Source organism: Dendronephthya gigantea, unplaced genomic scaffold (assembly GCF_004324835.1).
Source record: "Dendronephthya gigantea isolate DGI-Jeju-01 unplaced genomic scaffold, DenGig_1.0 000100F, whole genome shotgun sequence".
Taxonomy (NCBI): Eukaryota; Metazoa; Cnidaria; class Anthozoa; order Malacalcyonacea; family Nephtheidae; genus Dendronephthya; species Dendronephthya gigantea.
The window spans coordinates 375,042-395,315 of record NW_021163110.1 but is presented as its reverse complement, the minus strand read 5'-3'; the positions used below and the strand labels follow the sequence as shown (position 1 = coordinate 395,315).

Here is a 20,274-nt window from a genome sequence, read left to right as displayed (position 1 = left end):
GGCACGTGCGCCGGAGTTAACGCCAGAACGGCGTCTTGTTTGTTTAGGCTTTGCCCAGCATACATAAAAAACGACTATAATGACAGTGGCATGCACGGTGCACGCAACGCTAGCTTCTCGCCAGCTACAGCAGCATAGATTAGGACATAGATGTGCAACACGGCACATTTTAAGTGTCTTTGCAGATGAGAAATTGTAGAAAAACGACAATTTTAACATAACCGTTCGCAAGATTGCCTATATAGGTTCATAAATATTTGAAATTTCATCCTGGAGAGAAAGATTGAATCTATACTTCACCAGTTCCTGGTCCAATAGTACGATCGTACTTGTTTGTAAATCGCATAGGCGACCACCGGCAAATCTAGGCGAATGGACAGACAAATGGTTCGGCGTTCCGTGTTTACCATGTTCAGACGAGCCGCAGTTTGCTTAGAATGAAATGGTGGAGATGCTGAGGATTAAAATCACGAATAAATCGCTTTGTTTTTGTGTTAAGTTTCTCGCTTTAATTTATTCATTTGCCAATCCTTGCATGAGATCGGCCACGCTAAAATCAACGATACATTTATGAAAAATTTGTCACCTTTAGGGGTCGCGCGGTGCTCCCAGTATGCATTATTTTTCCTGAAACTTTGACAGTTTATTAAAACCTTTCCAACTTTTAGACAGTGAAATAATATCTCAATTTCAGCTTAACATTTTCGCTCTCAACTATACCTCGGGACAAAAAAATCCAAAATTCTGCAAAATATCCTGAAAAACGGAAATTTTACATTTGGGACATTTTTTTTATACACCCTGTATAAAAGAAATAAAAAAGTGATAACCCTTTGATAAGGCCCAAAATTCTACTGTTTCAGCAAAAACATTAGTTTAAACACAAGCGTTTATGTAAGTTATGTATTAAGGTGGCTCAGTCTGGAGTTTTGTAAAAATTCTAGATAGCAGGTTTGTTGTACCGAATTACACTAATATTGTGGACTAAAGATCAATAATACTTTTGATTATATTGCACAGTACGTTAAAATTTGGGATGAGAAACTATTAACTATGAAAGCCATTGCTAGGGAAACAATGAGGTTTAACGGAATGCTTTGCAAATCATTTAGTAAACGACCGGACAATTTTGAAAAAACGTTATTGATAGGAATTTTTTTAAATGCGTAAAACCAATTTTTTGTATCAATAACTTTTTCTTAAAATTGTCCTGTCAATTACTAATCATCTGGCAAAACGTTCAGTGAAAAAGAAGACATCGCACCGAAGAGTTTGTGAAATATTCGTGATTTAATGAGAATTGGTGGCCATATTGAAACGTCATATAAACGGCTTCTATGTATAATTGGCCAATCAATAGTTTCTTATTTCGAACATAGTATTCAATACGTTAAAGCTAATTTTAATCTATAGCTCAGTTTGGTTCTTAATTCTACATCATCAAACCTGGACTTAAAAAATTTCTCAAAACCCTAAGTACCCACATGAAAACTAGTAAAGCTTGAAAATATAAATATATATTTTTTAAAAAATAATCTTTAGCCTATTCTAGCAATTATCAATGAAATATTTTGAGAGCAACTCTAATTAATTAATTCCGTCTCAGCTGCAGTTGATATATGGCAATATCTGCGGACGCCACGCACATGAAGAGAATAATAATAACGTAATTCCAATAGTTGCTGAAACCTGATTTGCTTTCAAGCGGTGGTTGCATTCTTCCACATTTCGCAAATACTTAATAGGATCTTATTTTATCTTTCACTTGAAATTTTTTTCAAAATCCGTATTATGGACATGTATGGATGCTAGCTGGAAATACAGGGTGTGTAAAAAAACTCAACCCTTAAAATTCCCAGGGGCCTTCGATCTTTTGCTATTGAATAGAAGCGAACATATATGAATATGAAGTGGTTGCAGTTTTTTTATACATCCTGTGCTATAGAAGGTTTTAATATCTACAGTAATAGCCATTGTCGTACAATGGATATACTAGGGAAACAGTGTAAATGCAAATGTCACCTAAACCTAAACGTCGCATTTGGTCGCGCCGAATGAGATGATAATGAAGCTTAATGAGGTTTATCATCTCATTATCTATTGTATGAATTGCATTCCACGCGACCAAAATGCGACGTATAGCGTAGACCTAGCCACAACCCTAACCCTAAAGCGAAGTCATTCTTCGATACTGTGCGCTATACCATATAATACCAATCAACCAGTTGCTGGCCATGAAAAGACAGTAACCTATTAGGCTCATTTTACTAAGTGCAAAACTGGACAACACTCGACTTAATGCAATAGCTGAATGTACAGACGCAAGTGATATACTTTGGATGAATGTTGCTTTTTCAGGTGGGGTTATCTTTGAGAGAATAGAATTTCCCAAGGGGTTTGCGAAATATGGCATGCCAAAACAAATGTATGTTAGCAGAATATAATATTGGACGCTTGTGACATGATCCCACGTTAATGCCAAAGACATCAGAAATGCTATGGCAATAATTTCCATCATCAAGGCGGCAAAAAATAGCTTCCTTTCATCAATACACTCTGAGGCGCGATAAAGACAGATAAACAAAACCAGGGTGAACAAAGTGCAGTTCAAGAAAAAATATTTGACATGAATGAGTTCCAAATGAAAGTGGTCCAGTGCCAAAATGGGGGTTAAGAAAGTAGCTGTACTCGAGAATATCTCGCTGGAAAATATAAGAAAAAGAAGACACAAGATTCTCGAATTCCATATCGTGCTTCGTTTTTTACCAGGGGTCAGGTTTTCGGGCAACTTTTGTTCACGGTGATTAAGATCATCTCGTTTCTTGACTTCTTTACAATCACTCGAGGGTGGCTGGGTATTACGTGCGACACTTTCCACCCAAATGTCTTTTGGTAACAGAAAAGAAGCAATGAGGAAGAGAGCATATATGATTGCTAACACAAGCCCAGGCGAATTTCCTTCATCTATTTGCCAACCAAATATATAGGCACGAAACGTAATAAAACTTCCAATTCCAGGACCAAATACCGCACCAAGACAATATACACCTTCTAGGAATACGAAGTTCTCTCCACGACTTTCTTCGTCGGTCTGTAATGCAACTTGTCCAAGAAGAATTGCTATGTCCCCACTTAGTCCTGTCATTAGCCTTCCAAAAAGAGGGAAATATGCGCTGTAGTTGACACTATATAGAATACTGGCAAACACTTTCATCGCACAACAGCAGCTGAACATAAACTTAGGATTTCCAAATCTATCTGTTAAGAATCCGAATAAGGGTCCGGCAATAATGGCGCCAACATTGTACGAAGTGAAGACTAAAGCGAGAAAAAACTTGGTTTGACCCAGGGATCTGATGTAATACCATGCTGTAGGCGCGATAATGTAGATTTCAATGCCACCCAGGAAAAATCGAAGAGCTGTGAATTTTGTTATCCAGCCGTGTCTGTCCATTTCTATAACACGAGATTCAGATCTATAATGGAAAAAAGATATAGAATTTCAAATTTAAATTGGTTAGGAAGACACTAGGTAAGACTATGTGGAATTTAGGCAATTTTTCACTCGGCGGAATCTCCGATGGAGTTTGATTCCGTGATTCACAAAATATCAACCAAAATTAAGCGAAAAGGTAGAAAACTCCCTTTATATAGTATATTACCATCTAATCTGATATACTAGTTTTTTATATAATGTAGTCTTAGATTGCTCAATAACTGTTTAGCTTTTTTGCATCATGCAAATCAGAGTGTACTCGTTTTTTATGAAAGCCAAAAGCTCTACCCCAGACACAACAGCTTCTCTTGTTTGTCGCATTATAAGTCTGTTGCATTATAATCATAAATCTCGTCGGTGTTTTCCGCTAGCGAAAATAAATGGTTGTGAAAAGTATTCTCGCAGGCAAGTTACTTTGCTGCAAGTCCTTTTCACGTGAACAGAGAATTCGCCAAGGGGAGAACCGGCTCCACGTGGGGAGAAGCGCGCGCCAATTGTCTCGTGCTACACGTCACAGGCCATACCCGACCTTACCTGACCTAATTGCCTATTGTCTTACGCACGTTAATTGCCTGATTTTGCTTGTTTAAAGTCGATTGAGATGAAGCAAAAAATTTTACAGCGAGTTAATATTACTTTACTCTTTATTTTGAAACGGGCAATTGTCAGCAGGTTGTCCTAGAAGGAAGTCAAGGACAAGAAACGGGGAAAAGAAACTGGTTTAATGAGAATGCCGGTAGGGTATCGGACCAAGTTTCACGACGAGTCTTATTTCGTGTGTTTATGTTGTGCGCACGCATTTTTACTTTTTTAATGTATTTAAATTATGATTTTCAGCCGTTTTCACAGCTTGTTCATCTGCAACAGACACAGCGGCCTTTTGAACCCTACACGTGATAAAGACCTAACATTCAAAAGCGGTTTTTGTGTTCATATTACAATGTGAAATAAGCTTTTTCAATGGATGTAGAAACATATTTGTTTGTTATTTATTTGAGTAAAATAAGGATGATTTTAAGTGATTGATTTCGGAGTCGTTGAAATTGGCGAAGTTTACTTGAATCGACAGATGAAAGAATTTACTTTCTCATATTTTCCTATATTTTCCATGTTAAAGAGGCAATTACAATAAGCATAACCTGGGCGCTAGGTATACAGGGCTGGGTGCCTATATAGGCGCCTGAAGGGCTAGCAGCTCGCGAGCGTGGCTAGAAGACTACAGGCAAGCATGATCTTTACCCAAATGTATAAGCGTTGCGCCATAGTAACTCATGTTATTTTTTGGTCAGAAATCATATTTACACCTTTGTGAAATCTGATTGGTTGTATACGATAGCGGTCCATATGAGGCCGTAGGGACTGCGCGAAACTTAAATCCCCAATGATGACAATGAGTCGGACTAATTGGAATTTTTTGACGTTTTCCTGCCTTATATATATTTATTAAATTGCGCCGAATAAGCAAGATTGATCATGAAATTCATTTCAAACGCGAATAAAACGAATATACAAGCAAAATTCAAGCATCAAGAGAAATAATTCGTTTTTAAAACATATAAATAGTTCATTGAAAGGAAAGAAAACGTCAAAAAATTCTATTTAGTCCGATTCATAGTCATCGCTGGGGATTTAAATTTCGCGCGGTCTTCGGCCTCATACGGACCGCTCTCGTAGCCAATCAGATTGCAGAAAAGCGTAAAATATGATTTTGGTCGGAATATTTCCCTCGATCACAAAAACGTACCTTTTGAGACCACGGTAAATAATATATATATATATTTTTTTTGGTTTGTTTAGTGAACTCTGGTGCTTCTGACTGGCAGTGTAGGAATGCGAATATTTACAAAGGTTTATTACGAGTTATTACATACCCTGTGGTTCCATAAGACCAAGGTGCGTCTGAAATATATTAAGGAATGTGTGGACCAATGTCTCTGAAAAAGCAAAAGATAAATAAGTTATCTTAGTAAAAGTATTTTGTTATTTACATCATGAAAACACAAATATTCCAGTCATTAATTATTAATATAAGTAGAACAGGTTTCATTTAAAAACCATGGCCAGCCGACAATTTAAGGTGGCTCCCTACAGTTTTAAGAATATTGAAAACTAATGATTTAGATTGAAATTTTTGGCAGGAAATTTCTTGCCAGACGAAATGAAATTTTCCAGATATATTAACCAACATTCTAATAGTCGAAAATTTTGAGTATCACGTCATTACCGTGTTATGGTAAACAATGGCGATTCAATATGGCCGTCATTTTACCTATTCACGCATTTTACTCGAAAACAAGTTCGGTTACTCCAATTTTTTATTTTTTAAAAAGTTTTTTTCTTACAAAAAAATGGGAAATTTGAGCAAGTTTAAAAAAATTCTATAAAGCCAAAAAATTCTATAACGAAAAATCACGTTTTTTCATTTTTAATGATTTTGGCTCTATAGAATTTTTTTTAACTGGTTCAAATTTTCCATTTTTTTGTAAGAAAACTTTTTATAAAATAAAAAATGGGGGTAACCGAACTTGTTTTCGAGTAAAATGCGTGAATAGGTAAAATGTCGGCCATATTGAATCGCCATTGTCACCATAACAACGGTAATGACGTCATGCTTATGGGCAATTTCTGACTGTTAGAATGTTGGTTAATATATCTGGAAATTTCTTTTCCTTAGCAAGAAATCTCGTGCCAAAATTTTAAATCAAAACCACAAGTTTTCAATATTTTAAAAAATTGTAAGGAGCCACCTTAAAAAAGTAAAGTAAAAAGCAAATTCCGAATAAACAAGACATCTTGAGAATCAAAATATAATTCAAACAAGACACAGATTGAGACTGTAAATTTTCGACTTTATTACAAAGTCATCTTCAGACAGAATGAAATACAATACTTTACAACGCATATATACACAACACAGAGAGACAGAGCGCACGTATCAATCCAGCATGTAGCGGAAGGCCGGTAAATCAAGCAGAGCGAAACATGATAAGGTTTTGAATAAAACTGTAAATATGTATGCTATATTTACAACAATATGTTAGATAGATTAATTTAAGGAAAGAAAGACCTGACAATTAAAATATAGAGAGATTAAGTGAACAGTTGTAGTTCTTTGCTGGCTTTAAGTCCAGTGTTAAGGAAAGGTTTGTTATGTTTGATTAAGAGTGCTTCAAGGAAAAGGCGAGAACTGATATGATAGTTATTCGATTTAGTTATGTGAAGAATTCTATAGTTATTGAAAACTAAGTTCTCAATAGGAGAGGGGTTATTCAAAGATAATGGTATATCGTTGAGTAGTGAGAACTGGTTTTGTAGTGTGGCTAAGAATTGAGCATGCTCACACTCAGAGAAATGTTGGCCTACTGCACTAGAAGAGAGCCTAGTAGAATGCTCTTTCAAACGTACAGAAAGGCACCTTTGCGTCATGCCAATATAGGTTTTCCCGCAGCCAGGGCAAGCGACTTCGTATACTAAATTGCTACGAGATAAAGGAGGAAGTTTGTCTTTGTTGGAAACAAAATAAGACAACCTTTTAGTGTCGTAAATAGTGACGAATTTCATCGGTTTGGAAAGAAATCTTTGTATTTTATTGAGACGAGATTCAAGCAGAAAACAAAATTCATTTGGTTCACAATTTATACCGGATTGCTTTCAAAGTGGTTCAAATTTTGTAGCTATTAAAAGGCAGTAAAAAAATTGCTGTCAGAGATTGAAATAAATACACCAAATCTATCAAACTAGTAAACATTTGCTACTAACCATTCTCCTTTAAAGGCAGACGAAGATATCGCGACAAACGAATCCGGTGTAGTGTAAACGGGGCCTTTGGTGTAGTGTAAAGAGTTTGGGGCATTCGGTCCCTGTTAACTTCCTGAAAAGTATCCCATTTATAATTGGAGGCATATTGTTAAATTGTGTAATTAAAAAATTGAGTTATTAGCGCTCAAAAATACAATCATCCTTTGCGCGAATGATTGGTTCGTCTTCCAGTTCAACGATTACAATTAAGACCGTTTTACAGATAATTATTTTAAAATTTCTATAGTACAGACTATGAATATTAAACATTTTAAACCACCAATCCAGTCCTATATTTAGGTATGTAACGGTAGGTCATTGCTGGGAAAAAACTGTTTTTATGCCTATGAGTCCGACATTTAGGTAAAGAAAGATTAGTGTTGTTTCGCAGAGTAATGCACGCAACAACACTGTCTTCGTGTGATGGAGGTCCGGACCCCTAATATTTGTGAGAACTTTTGAAGGGTGGGGATAAAATGCGGACACGGATTGCGGATGCAGATGGAAAAATGCGGATAGGAAAATGCGGATAAGAGGATAAAATGCGGATAGGAAAATGCGGATGAGGAGATAAAATGCGGATTTGGGGATAAAATGCGGATGATGGGATGAAATGCGGATGATGGGATAAAATGCGGATGATGGGATAAAATGCGGATGAGAGGATAAAATGCGAATGAGAGGATAAAATGCGGATGGGAGGATACAATGCGGCTGTGTATCCAACTTGCGAATTTGACGATCGAACAAGTATATTCAGGGTTTTTTTGGCACTATTTAAGGCTATTGTTCGGTTAATATTAATTTACATTGCCGTTACACCGGAAAAACTGAATATTGGCTACATATAAAGGCTGATTTCGTTCTGCTCCTTTTCAGAAGTTACGAAATATCGCAAGTGAAATTTACAACTTTTGAAATGACAAAAAAAAATTTGAACCCGGGCGCACAAGTTTATGATCAAATCGCTGACATACGCCTTTAGTTAACGATTACCAGGTGCCCACAGATCATATGGATTCGACTAGCTGTCTATAACCTTGTCATGCATCCAAAACAGAATTCGCTAACTAAAATACACTGGAAGCCCCTAAATTTGAATGGGAAAACATAGTCAAACAAAAGAAACTTGGTCGCGGCAGTCTCGGTTCTATGTACCTTGCAAAATATAAAGACGATGGTAAGCATTGTCATCCCATATATGTTGTAGTGAAAAACTTAAGAGCGGATCCGTTGATTCACGAACTATCCAAAACAGCGCCAAAAGAGATCGAAATATCACTGAATGTCTCAGATTTTGTAAGAGTCCTTACTCCATCACGATGCAATACTTGTGCTTTGACTCATAACAAAGCCCACCGCGAATTAAAGCCATCCTAGTTTCTAATCAGCATTTGAACAATCCTAAATTTGACGAAACTCAGTAAGCTCTCGCACACGTAAGGATAATTGCTTTCTTTGGCTTCCTTTATCAGTCAGCCAGATTACAGCCATCGAACAGTACGCACGACTATCACCTTGCTGCAGAAATGCAAAACAGCAAGAAAAAATCCCACATTCCGTGCCCCACAATTGATGCAGCCAATTCGTGTGCGGTGTGCGTTCCTCTCTTTTGGAATTTGCGATCGAATTTTAAACGATACTGAATTCATTAATCATCCCAATTCGGAAAAAGTACGTGAAATAGCTGAGGATGTCACCTCCATTCCTGGAGGGAGTGCTCCTCGAAATTCAGTAACTTCGCCGCCATCTTTTTAAAGTCGAAAACATGGTGGACTTCGGCCTTCTGCGCACTGCGCAGAAGCTCTTCTGACGCCACGTGGTCCTAAATGGACATGGTAGAGCCACTGACCAGGCTCAAATCTGAGCCCACTTCGAAGACATTCCCCTTCTGCATTTTTGGGAGATTTTTATTTTGTCGGCGAAACCTCACTGTTTTCGATATATTATAACTATTTAACCATGATAAATCTTGTCCAAGAAAAGATTAGGCTTTGACAGCAACTCCAGTGGTTGTTAAATATATTATTTTGTATCAGAACCTGCCTGAACCCCTGCCAGGTCAGGCAGATTAAACCAATATGAAGTGACTGGTATATCTTGTTCGGGTCATGAAGCAGCTCCAAGAGAGAGTGATATTGTGCAATAGGGAAGATCTGGGGCGATCGAAATATAAATTTGTCAATCTTGTAGCCAAACCTGCCCCGGAGATGACATAATAATGATTACACAATAATTGAACTTCTATACTTTTTAACTGAATTTCGCGATCGAACAACATTTAGGATCGCAAGGCATCTAAATGAGTATGAACTGTATTGTTTATGTTCAGAAGCTTTATATTGAAGACTGGCACGTGCACGGCACGCCGGAGTTAACGCCAGAACAGGCGCCTTGTTATTATTTAAAAATATTCACACAGGGTGTCTCAAAAAAACGAAAACCATTGAAATCACTCATTGTTAAAATTTGAATGCCGTGTGCACGAATTTTAGCCCGTGGGGATTTAATGCAACTCAGTAAATGTCAAATGCTTTGTGTTGCTAGAGAAAGGGGACATGTCGAAGGTCATGGTGATTGAGATGCACATTTAAATATTGTTAATAAATATCATTTTCGCGTACGAGCAAATTTTACTGCATCATATGCATGCATAAAAATGCTTATGGCAAACATTTACACACCTGTGGGTCCCAACAGAGCGCTTAGGCATTCAAACTCGAACAATTACTTTGTTATGTGTGATTTCGTTTTAAATGCCTAAGCACTCTGTTGGGACCCACAGGTGTATAAATGTTTGCCATAAGCATTTTTATGCATGCATATGATGCAGTAAAATTTGCTCGTACGCGAAAATGATATTTATTGACAATATTTTCAATTTACAAATACGGATAACAATATCTAAATGTGCATCTCAAACACCATGACCTTCGCCATGTCCCTTTTCTCTAGCAACACAAAGCATTTAGCATTTTATAAGTTGCATTAAATCCCCTGGCACCTACACTGCATTCAAATTCTAACAATGAGTAATTTCAATAGTTTTCGTTTTTTTTGAGACACTCTGTATAAGGTAGCCTTTGAATTGCGTGATTTTCAAAGTAGCCCCACCAGATCTGCTCGCTCAAAGGGTCAATTATGCGCGGTATTTCACATTTTTAAAATATTCTAATTGTGTGATAAATACGTCTTCTGAGCAGGCATGCAATATTTAAATCATTTTCCATAGTGTTAGAAATAATCAGTATCAGGCTTAACCATTCGTTTAAATCCTTTCCTTATTGCAATTATAATCATTATGTATTAAGTGTGGTTTTCACATTTTTAGCATACATGGCTATAATCCTATAATCTTTTATATGAGAATTAAGCATTGCCTGAATAACAATCTAAACGTTTATTTATTTACTTCACCAACAAGCGCCTTTTTATATAGGACCATTAATTAAAGTCAATGTATCTATAACTTTTCAGACTAATTTAAATACGTCATTTCTTGTACCCTATGCTGAGAAGGTTGTTTCACTGAATATGTAAAAAATTGTCGCTTGTCTACCACATAACGTTCTTATTTCACCTTTCGAAAATGGCGCTATAGTATGGCATCGATAAAGTATTCAAAATAGTCGAATAAATGCAATTAAAATGTAAAGTTTCCTCGTTTAAATGATTTCATACACATTAATATCTATACTCTCACCTTACAGATACACGACAAACTACCGTACGCAGGTTTCAGCCAAAATCCAACGCAGCACCTGGGCCAGGCAACGAAACTGGAAAAAATGTATGACCCCAAGGCTCAACGACAAATGTGCATGTTGTGTTTAGTATATTGTTTGTGAAGTTTTAATAAGGCCATTCTAGGTGACGTCGGGTGCAATATAAAATAACAATAATTAAGGGCCCGATCATACATGATCCTCGTTGTGCTACTCTTGATGTATGGAAATACGGTTATGGTTAGTGACAGCGAAGGCCGTAGAAACCGGGGGGGGAGGAATTCTTGGGTAATGGCTAATTTCCACACTTATTTGTCAAAATGAAAAATTATTTTTCATGCATGTGTTGAAGAAGGATGTTTTGCATCTTTGCACCTGGCTCATCGAAGTTAAGGTGGTTCTAAATTTAAAACGATGTTGTGACGTAATTATTGAGTCTATTACTGTACCCCACTTGTATCTTCAATTTTACAACACAGGTAACAATCAAAATATGGTTTTCACGTCAGCCTATGAGCTGAACCCAAGTATTCCGGTTGTGCTTTGGCTTGACACCAATGTTATCATACTGTAGTGATGATATACACACAATATAAAAATCATAATCATAAATATATACTCATGCAGGATTAATAAGGGAAAAATATAAGTGATTAAATAGCAGGATGAAAAAAGAATAAGCGGATTTAACATTTTATTATATTCATTTTGAAATCAATGGTGTTTCTTGCAATCTGATTAGTTAAAAATAGTGTGATTAATTCCCAAATCGCACTATTTTTGAGCATTAATCACATCATTTATAAGCCAATAAGTTTGAAGCTCTGCACCACAATAACCAACCAGATTTAGTATTTCAGTGTAATTACAGGGGAAAATGGCAGAACATTTTATTATTTTGTATTTTTAAATGCCCCGCAAAATTTCTTGAAAAAAATGGATGAAAATTGCTCACATTTTACACGGTTTTCGGTTCTTTCAGCCAAATAAATCGTTTTGAATTGGTTTACTTTTTTGTATGACTTCAAAATGAATATAATAAAGTGGAAATTGCACTTCGTGTCGTGCAATTTTGGTGTGAAATCAAACTTGTGATTACAAATCATTTTGTAATCACGCGTTTGATCTCACACCAAATTGCACTCCACTCAGTGCAATTATCATTATTTATCCGACTGCAGAAGCGTAAAGCCGAACGAACCGTAAAGTTTTGTCGAGGAATTTTATACCGACGAACATGTGGCATTTGAAACGCATCCTGAGAAAGCACAGCCATTTCGTGAGTTATGGAACAATGCTTGTGAGCCACTTGTGTGTATGAACGAGGATGAACCTGGGGGTTCAGAAACTCCCCACAATCACACCCCCCCCCCGTTTCTATAGGCCCGTTTACACTTGCAATTTTTGGTGCGATATTCTTCTTTTGGCAGATGTGAACGAGTGACTAGTTAAGAATGCTATGATGTATAAAAGCTCTTACTTGAACATCTGTAACTAATTCACACGTTCACATCTATCAAAAGAAGAAAATCGCAGAAAAAATAGCAAGTAAACGGGCCTTATAGACATTTAGAAAGGTAGGAAATATTTCAGTATGTTAAATGAGGAAGATTTATACGGCGGGATTTAGTTTGTTTAGTTAAAAGCTTTCAATTAAAATGCTGATAGAGAGGATTTTTTTACTTAGCGCTTGTGAAGGATCGTAAAAAACCACTCATAAATTAAGAATCTCGTGTTAGCAACCTCGCAAGCCAGGCTTGGTATTGTTAGGAGAAACCTCGCTGCTAAGACGGTGTTACACGGTGCAATTAATTTATCAACCAACTTGCAATACAATTATCCTTTTCAGAGATGGCAACTACGCGAAACATAATACACTGATTTAAAATTAGAATTGCATTGCACGTTGCAAGAAACGTTGCACCGTGTAACAGGGCCTTTACATCTTGCTATTTCTTGTAGGCATATACAATATATTAGTTCAATGAATTATTGAATGAAATCAGACTACGGCGAGTATGAGCTAGTCTTCGATATTTAATGTAGCTAATATATATAAGCCCCCTTCACACTATATACACTCATGCAATTTATTGGAACGGCATGGCCAAGATCTGTCTAATATATTTAAATACCAATGCTTTTATGGTCAGCACTTCTGGTTATTTAGGCAAGTGTCTAGAAATTAAATTATATTTTTGAAAATTTATCATCAGAGGCGTATGAAGCAGTTTGGGTGGGGTGCATGGGCGCAGGCTTTCAGAGAAACTTTTTCTTACAAAAAGGGAACCCCGAGTAAATGTATTTTCCAATAGCTTAACAGTCAGTTTGAAAATCTTAAATTGGCGGTATCCCCCATATAGGTCTACACATTTTGAAACATTTCCATGCAACATTGCTTCCTAGCAATATTTATATATTGATTTATATATTTATAAGATATATATCACAAGCCGCCTCTTAATTGAAAAGTCGTTTTAAATCTAAAATATGTTAACTATGAAATGTCCATGTTGTGGTTTTGATGTACATATATATATGTACATATATAGTTTGCCATCCAAGTATGCTCCATATTGGCCAACTGCATGGACGTATTGGCCACTCACAAACATGTTTTGCCCGCAAACTACGTCATAACGTGGGCTTTCTATAAAGGTCCACAATATATTCACAGTAAAGTACACTGTATAGGCATTATTGACTATTGCATTGGCGTCAATCGACGTTCATGGAAGGGGACATACCATATATTACGCTATGGCTTGCTAATTTCTTTTGAAAACAATTTCACTTTCAATAGAAATCAGCAATTAACGTTCGATTGACGCCCAGGGACTATTGAAAACTCATTTTTGCCGACATGTTTTTATTTCTGGCGACCTGAAGTACATGGATTAATAACGTGTTTTTAACTCTGCACAACTCTGCCAATAACATCACGCATGGCAATGTTCAAAGTCTGACAGGCATGCGCGCAGATATTTTATTGACAAGGCAAATAATAATTTTCAGGGTCTTTTAATGATTTCCAGTATTACGAACGAAATCAAGGCGGTTTTTCACGAGCCGGATTTTTTTGACGGTAAAAAGTCGACAAAGTTTACAATGAGAATTGGACGCCTATTATCGTAGGATTTGCGGAGGACATGACGTTGAAAGAAAAAAAATTGTCCAGACCCAACAAATTCATAGACAGTGGCTGAAATATGGCACCTTACACTATACAAAAGATGTGCATTACTATAAGTTGACCATCAATATATGGTGTCGTAGATACTACGTCGACTTTTTCCTTTTCTTTTCTTTGATATTTGTTGTCTTACTATCAATCACGCCAGAATGTTTACGTTTCTAAAAAGATTCAACGAGTGCACAAATTATCATCACGTTACGTGACAAATTAATATATGTGTATTCATATACATTCATCTTGCCCTGACTGCAGTACAATTAATGGTTTTGCCAAAATGAATAAAATGGCGAATAAAAGATATTTGCATAGAAAACTCTTGGTCCTGGGGAACTATAAAAATAATGTTATACACGCAACATCTTTTTACGTCAACTCTACGCAAAAATGCTTCCATAAAGATTTGCGTAGTTATGTGTCGAATACTGTATATATGAGCCAGTTTGTAACACAAAAATGGTTTCGGAAACTACATGTTACAAGAATAATATATTGTTTTAATTTATACAACATTGTTGTTTAATGGAAATTGTTACGTGTAACATCGCGCATAGGTACCCCACACAAATAAGCAAAAAACTAACCTGAGAGGTTCTAACTTTTTTCTTAAATGCTTGTACATCAACTTTATCATTTGAATCTGAAAATACCGTATATATAATATTTAGCAGGTACATAAATTCGTATATACGTGTTTGTCGCATCACAAACTTGTGTGTGTTACATGTAACATTGTTACGTGTAACATCGCAGAATAATATAAATTAAGTTAGAATCAGTTTTTCTTAACTCAACCGGTACATTTTGAACATACATACTTGCAAACCATTTGCTCTTATCTTATTTCTCTTTATCTCTTAAAGCGTTTGAGAGGCGGGAAAAAGCTTGCAAATAAGTGATATGTAAATACCTTTTTCATGCTTTATTTTTGTCTGTTTCTCTTCTTCAGGAGGTACAAACATCTTTTCCCGGCGTTCTTTACGTATTCCTTCCGCCTTCGCTTGTTTGTTCTGTTTAAAATAAGCGCAGTTGCTCAGAAATGCTATTGAATCCGGTTAAACATGCATATATGATGCTTATTGAGCGTTAAAGTGAGCGGACGTGATGTCATGAATAAACACCCCCTCCCCAATTATCGATCTAATTATGCCACTGGCCCAGTCCAGGTTGTAAAAATAATTAGTTAACTTTTAACAATAGTTATAGTGCGTGGCAGAATCAGCCAATCAGGATGAATTGTAATGCTGAGACGCTCGTTTCTTAGTTTATTTTTTAACAAATATGCTGTATGCAAGAGTTATATTCTTCATCCTTGTATTTTAATCGCTATCCAATTATACGATAGGAAAAAGTAAATCAAGTGAGTTAAATAACAAAATAAAACATCAACTTTATATCAGCGATTCATCTTGCACTGATACTTTAACATTAAACACAAAGTGCAGCAGAAAACATTGCCAGAAAATGGAAAAAATATAAGAATACCTTCTTTTCCTCTTGTGCCTTAAATCTTCTTTCTTTCTCCTTGAGGAAATACTCTCCACTAGCAAGCTGTTTATCCACCTTAATGAAAACCAGACTATGTGTAAACTTATGTCATGTATAAATTCGCAATGGTTTTGGTTTTTTTATTAAACACGCACAACTTATTAGGAACAGTAAAACAACATTTGTGATATTGGCTCTGTCCCTTATGTAAAGTGTAAATGCAGATTTTTTAAAACTGATCGGACAAATATAGGACAAGAATCCGCTAGAATCTTTTTACTGTGTCTCACGCGCTTTTCATGCAATGATTTTAACAGGAAATGCAAACAAGCTTTCCCAGGAACTTCATGCACTAAATGGATGGGAACAAAAATTAGTGAATTATTATCTAACTTATTCTCGGGAAACTACAAGATAAAGACGTTCATAAAAATAGTGGCTTTGTTAACGAATCACGAAAAAAATTACATTTGTGAGAAATTTATCAAACAAAATCTTTGATAGAGGCTAAGACTATTCCAAAGGTACATAAAGAAAGATAACAGTGATTATTGTGATTATTATCAATATCGACAGTTTTATGATATCACGACATGTTATACATATAACGTGTTAACGTTGATGCATGACTGTGTCATTATTGCTGTGTGAATCGTGAGTCTTGAAGTTGAATCAGTGAACTTACCTTGCTTTCTTGCTGTGGGGGAGGGAACGGCGTGTATCTTTTCTTCGCAATTTTAGGTTTCTTACGTTGTTGCACAGAACTATTCTTAAACTTGGGAAGAAAACGATCCCATGATTCGTTCTTCAAAGCAGGATCTTTAGCTAATTCCCGTTTGATCATTAAAGTCTATAAAATACGTTAATTTAGTGGTTAACAACGAGTCCACTGTTTAGTTTATTGTGGTTACGATTGCCAACTGCTGCTAGTTCATTCTTATAACACGTAAGCCGGTGGCCACATTTTCAATAATAAATAAAATACCTTTATATTGTAGATTGGATGAATATTCTTCATCGTTTCTTCAACTACCTTTCGGGCCTAAAAACAGAATTCCATACGTGAAACTGACATTCTTTGTCGATCAAAAAAGCCACTTGTATTTTTACGGTCAATTTTAGTGTCATATTTACACCTAATAAAATTCTCTGTGAAATAATTCACGATTCTACAGGATTAAACTTACAGCTTTCAATCCTTTATAGGAGCCAATGATTGCAACCGTGTTTCCTTGTACCATAATATAACACTCTGTTAGTAACTCAAGTGCCTGAAAAAAATATAAAAATATTTTAGAAAAACTTTATCGGGATATGACTTTAAGTTCACCTTTAGCACAATAACTCACGGCATATTTTTCAGGCTGAAATGAAACTCTTTTAGGCCGAGTTGAAGGTTAGTGGGCTAAAATGAGCTTAAAGTTGGTTTTTACCAATGAAAGAACATTAGGTTGATATGTCACCTACTGTATATTGTATTGAGAATAGAATTGTACAACTCTATTTCACCCAATACTATTTTATGAACTCCATTCCTTCCTATTCAACTCTGCGCTAATCATCATCTTCTTCATCACATTTTATGACATTCTATTCTATCTCGTTTTCCATGCAACATCATCACATTAAATGGCACTTCATTCCACGCTATTCCAATTTTTTGCATCTGTTCCATCCCAATTCACCTCGTTTCACGAATTTCTACCATTCAACGGCCATCTCATATTCCATGACACCCTATTCTTTCCCACTCCACATCGTTACATAATATTATATTTCATCTTACTCACTTCCAATTCACACCTACATATTTCATAATGAATACTTCTTCTCGTTCCATGACAATCTCTCCTCACGTAATTCATAGCGTCCCATGACATTTCATGCCACCCAATTTAATATCGTTCTATATGACACTATTTCATCCCACTACATTCCATTCCAGGCAATTCTGCTAAACTCCACAATATTTAACTAATAATTTTCAACACGATGCCACGCCATTCACGTTTACTTAAATTCGACTTAATTTCATCCCCGCTCATTTCATTTCCCCTTAAATTCGTTCATTACACACTAATTTTCGTCCATACGTTACCGCACAACACCTAAATCGACTTCTATCTTGTATATTGTTCTATTCTGCATCATTTTTATGGCGACTTAAATAACCTTTGACTAACCTTCAACGTCGCGCCGTTTGGACCAATTAGCCTTTGTCGACGCTTTACAAATCTTTCTTTGTTGCGAACAAGGGAACCAATTTTGACGATATCACATGATACAGAATCATCCAAAACTCTCAACGCCTAAGAGGAAGACGGTCAATATTCGTATTATATATTTGACCACGTGAATATCATCCTTCCGAAAATCAAGTCTTTATTAGAAGGCCTATTGAACATTTACTTGTAATCTTAATTTGAAGAAGAGGGTTTCACTTAAGAAGAGGCCAATCAGGGGTCTATAGCCCGACTCCTATAGAAGTAAATTTCGAGATCTTAGCCCACCAGAATACAATAGCCCACAAGTAACAACGAAGACGTACAGTATATCCTTCATTGTGATCAAGTGAATTTAACAAAATACTGTAGCAAGCACAGGTATATAAGTTCCAATATAACCAAGGAGCAGCGTGGCAGCGTCTTCAAACAACTTAGCATCAAATGTGGTATAACAACTGCCTAAATTAGACAAAACACTTCTTGACGTTTTGACCGGAGGGGCTTCGTCAGGAGAGTTAGTATCACTCTCCTGACGAAGGCCCTCAGATCAAAACGTCGAGAAGTGTTTTGTCTATTTAGGCAGTTGTTTTACCACATTTGATGCTAAGCCCAAGTATAGGTACAGGTATGATAAAGCTACACTATAGTATGGGCACCTATTCCCCGGATTATTTATTTATAGAACTTTGTAAGTTCTTTTGGCCAATGTTCTTGAGACTTGATGTTTTGATGAGGTTATGAAGTCAAAATGCAAATATAGAAGTACCTGTTCAAATGGGACACTTCTGGCCATGAGTTTTATCATGTCACGTGCTTTGATAATAATATATGGGTCCCAGGTCTTTCTTGTTGTATAGACACTCATACTACCCTCAATCACATCCAATTGGCATTTTACACCCTAAAGTGAAATATTTATACGTACAAAGAATATTAATATTAGGATATATTGAGTTGTTACAAAGACACTGTGGACTTGTACAAAAATTGCCACTAAGCAAAAAGAGAATGTCAAAAGAGAATGTCAAAAATATGTTGATTATGTGAAGAAATCCATATTGTATAACCATCTTGATCTTGTTAGAAACCCTGGTATGCATGAATTTGCATGAACATGCACAAAAAAAACCAAACAAACTAATGTTTCACTAAATGGTAGATGCAATGCTCAAAAAAGTAGATATTGAATATTTTCTAAATTCATTGAATACCTCAAACTAAAATGATGATGATTCCTACATATAATGAAAAGTTATTTTAAAAATGTTATTTGAAAAGTCTTTTTTACATGTTCTTTCAATTTCGCATCCACAAGTGGCCAAACTTCACGTAAATATTTTTCTCTGTATTTCGGGAAGAGTGTTGCAAAGGAACTTTCCTCCAAGAGACCATGTTTATTGTCTTCTGCTGAAAATGGCTCTATTTTCCAATGATCAATTCCTTCATGATCCCATGCTAAAAATGTTTTGTTAAATATATTTTAAAAATATCACATGAAAAAGGGTTAAGGGTTAATTCTGCTCTGCCATACTAAAATTGCACCACACTAAAATCTTATATATTTGAATTTTACTAACAAAGATTGCTTTTACTGATTCCACCCATTTTTTTAGGGTTGCTAAGTGAGCCAGCCTACACATGTCAGAGTTATGGTGGACAGCCAGCATGGAAAGTATGTATAGCACAACAGTGATATGACAGGCATGCCATTTTAATGTCTTCATTTTGCATACTGTACTAGTATTTTCCTTTAAATCTCGGGCACATAATTTGCAGACATTCCAGACAATGATTGATGTGAAATATAATATATTAATGAATGCAATAAGGACACAAATCTAAAGGTTTAGGCATGTCAACTGTATGTCGTTTATACTTTAATCAAAGGCCATCTAGGAAGCAGTCAGAGTCTAGTTTTGTGTGAATTGTAAATAAATGAATAATGTTAAATTGTTTAGTCCAACTAAATTGGCATTAGTTGGACTATTAAAATCTTCACGTTGGCCACTATACATTTCATACCAAGCCATCCTGTTTCTATACAGCCAATTTTAGAAGTTATTTGAAATTAGCCTTGCTATATGTATGTTTCAAATATCAATATCATGCTTCTAAATGATACATACGTTTATCTTTTCGCCATCGATTCTTCTTGTTAGAAACTAAAATGATCAGATAAATAGGTGTCAGTATTATCAAAATAACCCGAACTGTTAGATTGCTTTTTAAATCAAATTTGAGTCACTAGAATTAATTTCTATAAAATACCTTCGGACGACGAGCTTTCTTCTTCAGCCATATTGGAAATTTAAGGTTATCTCGCTCTACTTCATGTAAGCCTGGTTATAA

General features: G+C 35.9%; 2 protein-coding genes across 2 annotated transcripts; both read right to left on the bottom strand.

Moving 5' to 3' along the window:
* Nucleotides 1-2,130: 2,130 nt before the first annotated feature.
* On the bottom strand, nucleotides 2,131-11,084 carry LOC114534423. Its single transcript, XM_028555866.1, has 3 exons — nucleotides 10,998-11,084; nucleotides 5,368-5,430; nucleotides 2,131-3,476 (listed from the first exon to the last, which is right to left on the bottom strand). The coding sequence occupies exon 3, from the start codon at nucleotides 3,452-3,454 to the stop codon at nucleotides 2,168-2,170; it is 1,287 nt and encodes a 428-aa protein (XP_028411667.1). The 5' UTR covers nucleotides 3,455-3,476; nucleotides 5,368-5,430; nucleotides 10,998-11,084; the 3' UTR covers nucleotides 2,131-2,167.
* A 2,381-nt stretch (nucleotides 11,085-13,465) lies between these two features.
* LOC114534421 (KRR1 small subunit processome component homolog) lies at nucleotides 13,466-20,264 on the bottom strand. The gene is made up of 12 exons (XM_028555864.1): nucleotides 20,194-20,264; nucleotides 20,052-20,087; nucleotides 19,214-19,380; nucleotides 18,692-18,826; nucleotides 17,884-18,009; nucleotides 16,888-16,971; nucleotides 16,686-16,742; nucleotides 16,386-16,550; nucleotides 15,698-15,775; nucleotides 15,123-15,222; nucleotides 14,797-14,852; nucleotides 13,466-14,373 (listed from the first exon to the last, which is right to left on the bottom strand). The coding sequence occupies exons 1-12, from the start codon at nucleotides 20,222-20,224 to the stop codon at nucleotides 14,299-14,301; spliced, it is 1,110 nt and encodes a 369-aa protein (XP_028411665.1). The 5' UTR covers nucleotides 20,225-20,264; the 3' UTR covers nucleotides 13,466-14,298.
* Between the last annotated feature and the right edge of the window lie 10 nt (nucleotides 20,265-20,274).